The sequence below is a fragment of the Meriones unguiculatus genome, chromosome 3 (assembly GCF_030254825.1).
Source record: "Meriones unguiculatus strain TT.TT164.6M chromosome 3, Bangor_MerUng_6.1, whole genome shotgun sequence".
Lineage (NCBI taxonomy): Eukaryota > Metazoa > Chordata > Mammalia > Rodentia > Muridae > Meriones > Meriones unguiculatus.
In genome coordinates, this window is record NC_083351.1 from 62,336,352 (window position 1) to 62,350,846 (window position 14,495).

The 14,495-nt window shown below is 41.6% G+C and overlaps 1 protein-coding gene across 1 annotated transcript in view; it reads right to left on the reverse strand.

Moving 5' to 3' along the window:
* Cntnap2 (contactin associated protein 2) overlaps window positions 1–14,495 on the reverse strand; it is a 2,202,731-nt gene that overhangs the window by 400,259 nt on the left and 1,787,977 nt on the right. Inside the window, exon 15 of the mRNA XM_060380093.1 lies at window positions 3,839–3,966. Coding sequence (XP_060236076.1) covers window positions 3,839–3,966 — 128 coding nt within the window. The remainder of the gene's footprint in view (window positions 1–3,838; window positions 3,967–14,495) is intronic.

Sequence of the window (14,495 nt, forward strand, 5' to 3'; positions counted from 1 at the left end):
TAACCAAAGAATGGATAAAGAAAATGTGGTTCAATGGAATACTACTCAGGTATTAAAAAGAAAGACAGCATGCAATTTGCAGGCAAATGGATGGAAATAGAAAAGAGCATCCTGAGTGACTCAGAAAGACATGCATGGTTTGTACTCACTTATAAGTACATATTAGCCATAAAGTACAGGATAACCATAAAAATGCTTAAGTCTCACTCAGAAAGGGAAATAAACGAGACATCTGAAGTAGATGGAGAGAGAGAACTGGGAGGAATGGGGTTGGGGAGGGTAACAGGGGTAGGGATCTGATGTGGGAGGGCACTGGGAGAAAGAACAGAAATAGATCAAGGGAGGGCATCTCTGAGACAGGGGAAGCTCCAGGGAGCCTATGGGGGTGATCCTAGCTCACTCTCCTAGCAGCAGGGTTCAAGGAGCCTGTAGTTCCCACCTCCTGTAGTTAGGTTGGACTTCCAGTGGAGGGAGGGGGAGACCAATATGCCAATAAAACCTTGACCAAAATTTTGTTTTGCCTAGAAGAAGTGTTCCAATTAAGATGGATCAGAGATTGAGGGAACGGCAAATCAATGACTAGACAGCAAATCTCTCCCATGGGAGAGAGCCAACCGCTGTCATATTAATGATACTCTGCTGTGCTTGCACTGTCTTCTGAGAGGCTTCATCCACCAACTGATACAAATAAATGCAGAGACCCACAGTCAAAGAATAGGCTGAGCTCAGGGTGTCTTGTGGAAGAGTGGGGGAATGCTTGAGGGAGCCAGAGGAGGAGTCATGGATATCACAAGAAGACCTACAGAGTAAATTAACCTGGATCTATGGGGCTCATAAAGACTGAACCACCAACCAAAAAGCATTCATGGCCTGGACCTAGGCCCCCTACACATATGTAGCAGATGTGCAAGTCAACATGTGGGTCCCCTAACAATGGGCGTAGGGGCTGTCTCTGACTCTGTGGCCTGCCTCTGGATGATTTTCTCCTAGCTGGTCTGCCTACTCAGGCCTCAGTGGGAGAGGATGTGCTTAGTCCTGCTGAGATGAGATACCAGGATGGGTTAGTACCCCTTTGGGGGGCTCGCATTCTTCTGAGAAGAAGGAGAGGAGGAGATGGGGGGAGGCGTGCATAGGAAAAGAGGAGGAAGGGGGCTGGGATCAGGCTGTAAAGTGATTTAAAGAAAAAGATGAGGCATGACTATGTGTTCCTGTAACACCAATGGTGGGGAGCACAAACAGGCAGATCCTAGGGGCTCACTGGTTAGTTAGACTAGCCAAAACAGTGAGTGCCATGTTTACTGGGAGACCTTGTCTCAAAAAGAAAGTAGACAGTGAGAGAGGGAGATACTCCAGAATTCCAGTGTCAGACTCTGGCCTGCATACAGAGACAAATCCATTATTGCATGAGGGTGTGCACACAGACACACATACACAGACAGAAACACACACACATACTAAGAGACCAAAGACTTAAAAATCAGTGGGTATTGTTTTAAGGTTTAAAGCCTGAAGGAAGGCTAGCTAGGTGGAGACATGTCCAGCAATGCCCTGAGGGGAAGAACTAGCCTTACTGCACTCTTTCCCCACCCACTAGTTAGACAGTTGCTAGGAAACCAGCTCATCCCCCTAAGAAGGGACGCCAGACCATTAATGGTTTGGGGACCTTCCTATAGGCAATCAATTCAAAATGCAACATCCCTTTTGTGTCTCGACCAATAGATGCTTTCCAGGCAGGAATTCCCCCTGCTTTGGGCACACAGGGAGGGACCCAAGTAACCTTGGCAGGAGGCTTCAGCGGTGGGGTGTGAGCCCAAGCTGCAGCTTGTAATAAAAAAGATTCTCATGTGTTTTGCAACAGACTCGACTCCCGGTGGTGGTCTTTTGGGGTCTTGCGATTTGGGCACAACATACACATACACACTCCTACCTCAAGTGCTCCTCTTATCACTCCTTTCTTGAGAAATCAGTTACCATAATGTTATATCAGAAAGCCTAGAATTAAGCTATAAACCACATGTGTCTTCTAACACTTTTTATATGAATTTCCCAAACACATTTGAACTACCGTTTTTTTTTTTATTCCCAGATCACCTAGCAAAATAATGCATAAAAAGCAGACCAATGATAAATGCTTCCTGAGGCCTGATTTATTTATTGCTGAGGGAAAATCAATCTCATATTAGTGAAAATAATATACTAGGTATGAAAATAATATACCCTAACATATCAAGTTCTCTTGATAGTAAAACTTGGATTTTTTTGTGGTATTAAGTAAATCAGTCACTTAACTGGAATTTTTTTGTAACTCAAAGTGAAAGTCAGAATTGGAATTAATAAGCCTGAGGTAGTTTATCTTCATATACTAATAAGTAATTATGACATAATAAAATTGACATTTAGTGTGCAATACATGAGAAGAACATGATCAAGAACATGATAGTTTGTCTCTCAGCATATTTCTTTAATATGCATTCTGTTTACTGTTTTTCGCCAGAATCTGTTCTTAATGACTCTAACAAACATCTTATTGTTCACTTCCATCAAGTCTGGATACACAAATAAAAGTGTTACTGTTTACGGTCAAGGCTTCATAAAGATCTTTTTGACCAATTTCAATTCTGTAGGTAAATTTTTTCCCAGTGTAAGAATAGAAAGATCAGTCCAAATTCCACCCTTCTGTTGTATTAGGAGAATCTCCTTCTAGCTGCTGACAGTCTCAATTAACTAAACAGTAGACTGCTAAGCATGTATTCTCACATTCCTCGAGATATTCCTTTAGTGGTTGCAAGTATCTATTACTGAGTAGGCCTAATTCTCCATTGATTTACAGATGTTATAAAGAACATTTCATCTCACATAATGATTTTCTAGGAGGAATCCAAACCCAGGCACTAAAAACCTTTATGGTCTTCCCAGGAGGCATTGGGACGCAGGTGGTACTCTCATTACCACAGCTGATATAATGGAGAGGCTTGCCTGGGGTCCTCAAGCAAGCCTGTTATGGAGGGAGTGGAATCTAGGTCTCCCTTTGCCTAGGACACAACCACAAAAAGGACAGAACTCCCAGGAGTGTTGCCTGAATGACATGTACAGGTATTAGAGGGAAATGATGCCCAGGATGCTCGTTGCTGAATCCCCATAGCAACCTTCCACTGCTCCCCTCCCACTGAGCATAAAGCACCCCGAAGGGTATCAAACATCATAAAACCTGAATGGTGCTCTTAATTAGGTGGGACCATCACGCCGACTCTCTCACCTCCCACTGTCCAAGCTAGCGCCTTCCAGTTCCTCTCTGCCGCGCCCATGCCTGAAAGCAGGGCATTGTTAGAGAAACAACCTTTGCCTTTCTAGGGACCATCAAGCTCTGACGATGATGGAGTTCGATAGCCATAATGTCAAACGTTATATGGCCATAATCCAAGTTTACAATAATACATTAAGCTATAATGCTACTATTTATATCACCATAAAATGGAGTTTTATGGTGATATAAATAGTCATGCTAATGGCATTAACAGCAGCACACAGTGGAATCCCAGCTGTTGAGTGGCACTTTTATGCTATTAACACTGCTATTTATACTACCATGAGCTCAGGTAGTCAAACTTGGTACCTATGAAGAGACAAGGGAGATGGATAGCCACATCTATGCCTGAAGTGAAGCTTCTGTGTCGGACACACCCTCGTCTGCAATAAAGATTGGTGTAGCTTTCTATTGGTCCCTGCTTGTGTTGTATGATGTTTTTGAAGAACTGTTTTCTGGCATCTTCTGAGCAGCCTGGAAGCACTCTTTCAGTGTGATAAGAAGGTGCAAGCCACAGCTTCTGGGCAAACTTACTGTCTCCTTGGCAGCGCAGGGGCCCCACGCTCAGCTTAGCCTCTGAGCCTTGCCGGTCCGTATCTCCAACCACCACCTGGCTCACTGGCAGGTGATCTTTGTAGGATAAGAAGCCAGCATCCTTCCTCCTGAATCACGGGGAGACAGAAAAACACGAGGAGGCTGGGTTAGAATTAGAGCTTATGTTGTCCGAACACCGATGGCATTTTAATAGTTGTTCAGAAATGCAGCCAGTAAAACCCCTGATGGAGTTTGCTCTCCTCCCACAGTAATCATTCAGAGCAGGGTTTAGAGGCGACTCTGGGACCGTCATCTGATGGAAAATAGAACTGATATTCTGATTTCCGGAGCCCACAACTAATAAACCGTTGACTACTGTAGGTGGAAATAAAATCAAACCACGTGTCCCATAGGCGATCGCATGTAGAGCTGATGGAAAGTTCAACAAAGTCACCAGAATGAAATGCCGAACAAAGAGCCCTGTTGAAATCTTTGTCTCTTTAATTGGTTTGAAGCAAGTCCTTCAGAGACTTCCTTCCCTGCTGTGCATCAGCTAAATAAGGGATATCTTTCGTTTCCTGGTCTCTTCTTGTTTACTTGAAAACCCGAAATGGCTCACGGAAGTCTCCAGCTCAGAGCAGGTGCTTTGTAAGTACCGCTCTGTGGATAACGAGGAGTGGAGCTGACCCCAATGGGATTTCTGCCTAGGTTCACTCCGTTTACCCTGAAGTTACCCTGCACCAGACCTTCCAATTTGAGCCCATGCGTACTTTTAATTACATTTTTATTGGTTATTCGAGAATTTCATGTATTCATACCATGTGTTTTTTATCATATTCATTCTCCTCTCCTCTGCATAACTTCTCCCAGATCAACCCTCTTCATATCCCTTCCAGTTTCATGTCTATATATATATCATATAAAACCCACTGAAGCCAGTGCTGCCCACATATTTTTGGGTGTGGAACCACGCACTAGAGTGTGGTTGAACTACCAGGGGCTACACCCTTAATAAAAACTGGCTCTCCCTGAGAAGTCATGGACTACCAATAGCTTCTCAGTAGAGGTAAGGGCTCATGAGCCCCACCCTGTTCCATGCTACAGGGGTGGCTGACTTTTTCTTTCGCAGGCGTCATACAGGCAACTACAGCTGCTGATAGCTTCCAGAAGATGTGGTTATACCCGAGCCTTCCTGGTTTTACAGTCTTTCCACCCCTTCCTTCACGGCATTCCCTGAGCTCTGGGGGAGGTAGGGAGTTGAGTGATATACATGACCCATTTATGGCTGGGCATTTCCTAGGCTTTATTCTCTACGCTTTGGTCAGGTGTGAGCTTCTGTATTAACCGCCATGGGCTGCTCAAAGAAACCTCTCGAATGAGGTCTGAATTGCACTGATCTATGCAGATTTAGAGGGCAGTTTGATATTATATTAATTTAGCAAAATAATAGTAGTGTGTTCAGCCCCGGAGTTCTTGACCAGATTACAGTACTGGGCATGCCCTTCCTCTTGTGGAGTGGGTCTTAATGAAGGAAGGGGACAAGGCCAATTGCAAAGAGCTACTCTTGCACCAAAGCCCAGGAGAAATTCTAGGGATGTGGTCAGGAGGAGCTCCACATAGCATTGCCTTTTAGGGCTTGTGCAAGACAGATTCTACTGTGAAAAATCTCTGCTCTATCCTATTTTGCTGCTGTTGCCCCTTGGCATTCTCCTTCTTTGGGGCTGCATGGGTAGGAGGCACAAATCATTGGGAGGTCATTCTCAAAAGATAATTTTTATGCCCATCATCCTGAATGGAAATAACAACCCTGAATGCTACTTTTGAACAATGAGAGAATGAAAGAGGTGGTTCAATAATGAGGCTAAAGATTTTTTTTTTTTTTTAATTCAAATCCTTTAGCAAATAGAGCTGGGGACTGGGGCAAACAACATAGAACTTCACCTGGAAAATTCTGTTCAACGGAGGACCTGTACTTGTTCTTGAGATTGTCTATAATATCAGTGAACATATAGTCTCCTATTTGTATCAGGAGCAGGAACCAAGGAGACAGAGAACTCAGCCAGTGGGACTCAAAACTGTATATTACCCCCATCTTAGCTATCTCATTGTTCTCTGTTTTTCAAAAGTACTGTTTATCAAGTTAGAGCTAACCAACCCTCCGGGGCTTGTGTTGACACTGTAGTTCCTGGTAATCAGTCTTCAAATCAGTCAGTAGGATTTCCGTCTTGCAAACTTACTTTCCCTTAGCAGAAGTTCTAGGAATTAAAAATCACTTCAAAGAGGAAACAAATGCTTTGTTGTTTATTTAAAGTTATGTGTATGGTCTATGTGTGTGCTCTTGTATGCATACACATGTTATAAGCCAGCGTGCCCACATATGTGCGAGTGAAAGTGAATACTGACAGTCCATACAGGTAGCTTCCTTTAGAGCTCTCCAGCTTGCTTTTTGAAACAGACTCTCACTGAGCTTAGAGCTCGCAAATTCAGCTAGTCTGGCTGACCAGCAAGTGTCAAGAATCCTCCTATCTCAGCCTACTAGGCATTGAAATTATACATATGTGACAATATGAGCAGGTATTTACGGAGGTGTTGGTTATCCAAACTCTGACGCAAGAACTTTTTCAATGGAGCCATCTCCCTACGCCAAAGCCTTTGATAGTAAACTTGTATTTACTCTTAAAAGAACAATAGATGAAGGCAGCCTAACTACACACATTAATTCGACAATCTATTAGAGATGATTCCCTCGGTTATGGGGCTGGTATCTTTTGTGGGTTGATGTCCCTTAGGGTGTGTCTCTAAAGCACTGCTCATCAAATTAAACCCTAAAATCCAAATTCCCCTTGTAATCTGCTATGTCTCACCCAAACTTTGCACTGCCTGGCCAGCATCATGCATTAGCTTTGGTACAGCAGGATCCTTAGCAGCATGGGGTACCCTGAGTGAACTCTCACAGCTTCTAAAAAGCAGCATGGGTGATTTTATAAAAATAAGATGTGAGCTGTGAGGATGGCTCAGTGTGTAAAGTACCGTGCGCACAGACACGCGGGACAGAAGACTTTGAGTGGTGGCTTCTCTGTGGCACTGTAAGAAGTGCGCAGTGATCATGAATATCTGAAGGGTGTAAGTCAACGTGTTTTTCTCTGGCGGATGTTAACCACGGATGGGTTGTACATCCACAAGTGAAACCACAACTCACATACTAGTCTGAAACACTTTCAGCAACACAGAAACACCTCTCCCATCCATTTCTTATCGCCGGTGTACTCTTTACAATGACTATTTAATTCAAAATATTCAAATGCTTTCATTGGAGGTCCTATTTTGAATGAAATATTGTGCTATAATAGTGAAAATGCAAAATCACCCAATAATGGGAACGAGCCTTCTCCTGTTGTCAGTTGGGCTGGCTCTAGAGTTTGGATATCTCACATAAAGCTGCGATGAACATCTTTTTAATGGGATTATGTACTAGCATTGATGGGTGTTTGCATAAAACAAGAAATGCTGGGTTAAAACGTCTGCCTAACTTTTGTGGATAATTTCAGACTGTTTTCTCTAGACTGTATTACCAATTTACATTTCTACCCAAAGCATTTCCCAAAGTGAGGGGAACAGGGACTATTTCTAACAGGAACTCAATGACTGGCTCTTTGGTCTCCCCACCCCCGAAGGGAGGAGCAGTCCTGTTAGGCCACAGAGGAGGCCTTTGCAGCCAGTCCTGAAGATACCTGATAAAACAAGATCAGATGAATGGGGAGGAGGTCCCCCCTATCAGTGGACTTGGAAAGGGACACGGTGGAGATGAGGGAGGGAGGGAGGGACTGGGAGGGAATGAGGGATCGGGACACGGCTGGGATACAGAGTTAATAAAATGTAACTGATAAAAAAAATAAAAAATAAGATTTAAAAAAAAAAAAAGAATTCAGGTGATTTAGGATCCTTGCTTGTGTCTGTACTGTCAGCCATCTGGAACACCAGAGATGTGATGAAGCATTAGGTATAGTATTTAAGAATCTGAGCTAAGAATATTTTACAAACAGAAGTCGAGAAACATTCTAATCACTATGCAATTTAATTGCACGTGACAAACTTGGAAGCATAATTTTAAATCTTTGTAGTAACCTTATGGATATCATTGCTAGAAGTTTGGACATTGTGATACTATAGTTCGCCATCACTGAATTATTTTGTTAGAAACTCATTAACATGAAGAATGAGGAATTTATAAGCCAAGTTTCACCAATGCCATCAATTCTGTATCATTGTCAACGAAACTGAAAATTTTAAATCATTCTTCTTAGGGCTTCTTAGTAATGTGTGTCATAACTACTACCTTACTGGTAAGCATGAGGAATTTACGTTGGCCACCGTCACCAGCTCATTCAGGACAGTTTAGATTATACTGTAGACTATTTGTATCTTGTTCTGGGAATTTCTACTAAAGATAGAAAAAAAAAAAAAAACCACAAACAACGAAAACAAGCAAGCAAACAATTGTGTGTCAGTTAGAAGCCTTTCTTGTGTAATTCTCTTTGCAGATGAAAGCATACTTACCAGATGCACTCGACTAATCTTACATGTTGCAGTTGCACACAATGAATGGCTGCAACATTTGACATACAGATGCTCCCCTGCCGTCAGGCACCACACCAAGCAAGTTCTAGGTCTGCTTCGTGCCCAGGGCAACCAGTCGGGGCTGACCTACTGATGCTATCAGCTAGGATACAGCTAACTGTCATAAACTGACATTCTTCACTAAATCAGAAAAAAAAAAAATTAAAAATTTCAACACCCTAGATAACATGAAAAAGTTACCTTCTGAATCTATTCTGGTCAAATGTTTAAGCAGAACTCCACAGAAGTTAAAGTTGCTCATAAAAGAAGTTAAAGAGACACATAAGAAACAAATCCACTGACAGCAGTAAGTGTTTGGATTGGCACAGTTTCTGATGTGATTTTACCTGCTCTGAGAGCTGCAGGGTGACCCTCAAGAGGATTTGCCTAATAGTCTTCCTAAGGCCTTGCGTGAAGTATTTTTATTTTTATAAATTTTCGTATGCAAACAAGATTTTTTTTGGAGTCAAAAGACCTTTAGAGATTGAGGTCAATCTAATTTAGGGAGACATTAAGTACTATTTATCATGTTAGCATAATACACTAATTGTATGTGATAGTGGGCTTGTACAGTAGGAGAATTCTGTCATCCATCTCAGATGAGCTCTGACTCAGACTCTTGCATGGTCTATCAGAATTGTTAGTTACAGAGGTAAAACTTGAGTCTCTGGGTCCATCCTCGAACTATTTTACTTCAGTGCAGGTTTCCCGAGGAATTTGGTTATCGTCAGCTGCTTTCCCCTGCCTGCTGAGACAACAAACAAGCCTGCAGGCATCCCAATCTTCCCCTTAGCTCAATGACAGCATAAAAGGAAAAAACTGCATAAAACAAACACTGGTTTTTCCTGTAGAGAGCTTGTTTTTCTATCAGGTGTTATGAAAGTTCCTATTCTAGAGGTCTGTCCTGTAGATCCTGGCAGAAGGAAAGGACTTTTCCTTTGGGAAGCTTTTAGGGAGACTTCGGTAGTCTACCAGAGAATGATAAGAAATCAATTTTCCCATCCTCTTGGCAGAAGGAACAGCTCAGTGAGGCTGTTGGAGAAATGTGTGGGAAGCCATTGTTTAGACTAAGGCTGCAGCAGATCAGGTGTTCCAGCATGGACCCCCTTGTGCCAACTGCCGCAGAATAGCACAAGCCAGTTTTCTAGAGAAGAGAAGATTCCCTCCTACCCATAAGAGGTGGCATTTCTCTGAGAAAGCGTCCTAAGGATTTTGATCCTGTAAAGGATACTTGTGCTATGACTCATCTGTTTTCCATGGGTTTCTGCTTCCTTCATTCCTTTTGTGCCTATAAAGCCAGCCCCCTCTGTTGAGCTCATTGGTTCATTCATTCATTCAGTTTTCTACAATACAAGATGGGATGTTGCCTGATTCTAGAACTGATAATAAAATACAATTAAATATTTTAATTAAATTTGTTATGATTTTTTTTCAGACTATATCTCTGTGAATGCTGTGAGAAGAGGGAATAATGTTGCCAGGCTTCTTTAAGATGACTAGGTTGGATGGAAGTCACTGTATGTCCCTCAGGGATGCTTTGCCATCCTAAGGTGGAGCAGCATTGCCAGATTCTCTGTGGGCCTTAAGATAGGCAAGGTCTCTGCTCGTTTGTCTTGGAAGAACTACTGCAGCATAGCTGGATTACCACAAGGTGAAAACGACAGAGCTGCTAACATACAGCAAAGTTAAACTTCCTCAATACTTCCCATGATGTCCTCAGTTACCGCTGCCGACTGAACCTTCCTCAATGCTGTAAGATAGCGTTCCCTATAAAGCAATTAGAACAATTAAGAAAACAGCCGTCACAACTAGATCTTTAGAATCCATGCCTATGTCCCCTATGAAATGAAAGTAATTACAGATTCAATTACTTCCTTTCAGTGGGAATAGATGAGACCTTTTATAAATGCTAGACAATTATGCGTTTCATTTAGACTCTTTTAGAAAAAGCCCCTACCATCATTTTGAGATTTGATGCAAAATGGTCTTCTCTGATTTGCCTTTCTGGAATGCAAGTTCCCTGAGGGCAGACATGTTGTTTCATAAAATTTTATAAAATAAACACAAATAGGTAATTAAAAGTGTTGGCTTCATGTATTTTGTGATTGGATAAATATACAAACAAACACAGACATTAAAAGGCATAATTCTAAAACAGTCACCAGAGTGAGTTTACTATCAGTGGGGAGAGATGGGAAAGAAAGCCATTTTTATACTGAATTCCTTGAATAATCTTGACCTATTTACTTCAGCAAGCTTAACTTTCTTCAATTAAGGTTTTATTTTTTACAAATTAATACTCAATAAGAGGTTTAAATGTGCTATAAATGGCAAAAGGGGTACACAGCTTACATCTTAAAGGTAAATCATTAAGATGTTCTCTCTAAGAGAAAGTTGGTTAATTTACCCTGCGCCATATTTTCTCTATCGAGGTATGAAATGATTAGGCAGTTTGATTCTACTTTTATGTTCCTGATTCTAGAACAATAAGTAGTTATTATTGAAACAAGTGTGGTATACATCTATGAGCACTAAAAACCCGTGAATGTTGGGTCTATTTTTCATGAGTGTGGTCCTTTGAAAACAGAACTTTTGGGGTACTTTGTGGCATGATCCCACTGAGGATAGAACTCTCTGGCCCTTCAGGTTTTCCCAGGACAGTGATGAGTACTGGGAACAGTAATGTCTGGAAAGGGTCTACTTAACAGTTTTCTTCATTTTTCAGGTCCTCAGCTAGAAATAAAACAATGCTTGGTTTTATGTCCTTCACTGGTTAGTGTGCTACCTAACAGAAACATGGAAACTTCCAAAACTCTAAACTTGAAGAGAGGATGTATGTTTTCATTTCTCAAGATGTCTTGAGAGAACTTCAGTTGACTTCCTTTAAGTGACACAGAAATGTGTTGTTTTTATTCTATAGGGAAGTTGTCTCACTGGATAGAAAGCTGCTTTGAATGACTTACAGTTTAATCTATCCATCCATATTTACATTTTATCTATGCAAGAGTTGCCTTGTGTTTTTAGAACCCATGGCAAGAAGGCATACTTGACAAGCAGCCTTCTGCCCTTTCCGTGTCTCTGAATTTCTAGCAAGTCATTTGGTGCCTGGCATCTCAAAAGCTGGTCGATGGGAAAGCATGCCGTATCTTGGCTCAGAGTATCGTTTAAACATGGGGTGAATGGCCTGTTTCTCATTCTCAGTATTTCTCCCATGTTATTAATAAATAGAAAGATGAAAATCTTGGAATGTTACCTGTACCTGGCCATCTGTCCAGTTTTTGCTTGGCTATGTCTTTCCTCATGGCTCACTGGCTCTTGAATACAGCTGGGTGGACTTTTGGAAAGATTCTTTTGTGTGAGTACCTGATTGCATATGTGTGTGCATGTGTGTTTGCATGTGCATGTGTGCACATGAATTTGGAGGAATTTGGAGAGAACAATCTTAGCTATAGTTTTTGAGATACCATCCACTTTGGTTTTAGAGATAGCGTCTCTTACTGACTTGGAACTTGGCTAAGCCTGCCTGACTGGCAGGCAAACCTTGGGATACGCTTGTCTCTCCTCCCTGGTGCTTAGTATCAGAACTCAGATCTTCATGCTTGCAAGGCGGTTCTTTATTGACTGAGGCATTTCCCACAACCCCTTAGGTGGGATGCTTTAAAAATTGTTCATGACTGGTTTCATATCACATGTCCTACATGTGGCCCACAAAGCACAGCATACATCATCATTCTATAGAACTCTAAAAAGAATGGCAGTTTCTATCACCAGTACCTCTGTCTACCTTCATCTTGAAACTGGACAAGGATATTCCAGGGAGACGTGGTTCAATTGGGCTTTATATTTCTCAGACTCCAAAAGACATGGCCAGCCATCTGATTCAGTCTCTCAGTCCAACCCCTGCTTTCTCATGTTAGTGACAGGGACTGCTACTGAGGAACACATTAACACCGTGCAAACCAGCCTTTCTTCCTGGCCTCTCGGGCTTCTTCAGGAATGGCCAGGTCTTTCTGGCATCACCTGAAGAAGGAAATGATACTGACACAGCTGACCCATGCACCTCTGAGAAACTATTTCATAGGCTGGAGAAACCCAACTTATCATCTCTTCTTAGGCTATCAAAAAGTCTAAACCTAGGCTATTTGGGGGTGGATATCAACTTTTATTTACTTTGATCCCACTATGAACTAGTCCATTCTTGTTTCTGGTGGGGTAGGCAAGGGAGTAGGGAATTGGGAGAGGAGTAGATTCTCAAAGGTGTGACTCCCACCTTTCACATGCCAATACTTCAGCAAGCATTCCACAGAACTGTCTGTCACAGCAAAGGTAAACATGAATCAAAGCTGATCATGGTAGCACATGTCTATAAGCGCAGCTTTTTTTTTTTTCCTGAGGCAGGAGGATCACTACACGTTTGAGACAAGTCTGGTCTACATAATGAGTTCCAAGCCAGCCAGAGCTACTGAATATGACCCTGTCTCAAAAAGCAAAGCAATATACCAACAGATAAAAAAGGAAACAAACAAAAACAGGAGAGCAGGTTAGGGCTTGTAAGTGTAGGGCAAGGATGAGCCAAGATCAGGGATTTTCACTGGGCACAAAACCAAAAGGTTAAAGTGATGACAGTAACTGTAATTAACCACTACCTTGTGTTCTGAAGCTAACAAAGGCTAATGGATAAAATCGAGGTAATAATAAAGTGGTTAGCCATCTCCTACCTCAAACACCCTTCGAAGATTTGGGTTCACAACACCTGTGGATGCCTTACAAAGACTACAGTTTATTTTTGGGGAGGGGGTCTTCCTTTGGTGGAATGAAGTTTTTCTTCCCAAAGCTCATACCATCCCAGAAAGAATGAAGTTTTTATGCTCACCTCAATAAGAGTTTTAGTGAACAAACAGAAGAGGCACTCAGTTATTTGCTCTCCGCCAGTGTGTTTAACTTGACCCTCCTTTTGCTTAATTCACAGCCTTTCTCTTGGCTCTGTGGTTCTTGGGTGTGGCTGAGTGACCTTCAAAGTATATTATTATATGCTCACTTTATTAAAATTCATTTATCCATTTTTCTTTGTTTCATTCTTTGGAAATACCTTCTACAGGAGGGATCCTTAATGTCAGGCTTTCTCACCCAAGTGCCAAGTGACAAGGACCAAGGTAATTCTCCAGTTCCTTAGTAAATTGTACATAAATCTCCCCAAATATGAAGATATTGAACAGCTCTCCCTATCATAACTTTTTCTTAGATAGCTTCATTTGTTTAAAAGAGCATCTGTCTTCATGCATTTGGTTCTAGAAGGAAGGTATAAGCTAGGAGTTTTTATTTTATGGATTTTCCCATTCTGTTAGGTGTTATTTTCCAATGAGACAGGAATTCTACTTTGAACTGAGAAGTGTTTCCTTTTTTCTTGTAGCCACCTTTAAATCCCCTTCCACATAACGCAAATCCATGTCAACATTACTCATATAGGTTGCCTCTATCTTTCCTATACAAACTTCATACTTAAAAAAAAATACACTTTGCCATTCCCTTTCATCTTAACAGGTTCCTGAAGTGGACACAAAAGACTTGCTCAAAGGTAGGACCGGTTTCTTTTACTGCTCTTATGATGCTCAATATTTGTTTTTATGTTGTCAATATTTTGAAGATGCTGAGGGATCGAAAACTCTGAAAAAGGCACATCCCCTTGGCTACAATAATGAAAAACATTATACTTTAGGATGAGATGGCTCAAATAAAAATAAGCCTTCAAATTGCCACTTAGGAACTGGCACTGAGAATCAGAGGCAGTGAGGAAAATCCTTGTTTGCTATCAATCTCCAGGTTGAAGAGAGAAGTATGAATCAAGGAGACTGAAAATAAATGGTTTGAAATCCAAAAATCATGACTAGTGCGAATGAGGAAAAGCAAAAGGTTCTATGAAGGAAAATTGTCAATTATGTTCAATGTAAAATGTCTGGTGTCAAACCAGACATGGAAACATGGAAACGATTGGTGAACATGCTGCAGGGAATGCTGGGGGGGCGGGGGGAGATGAAGAAAA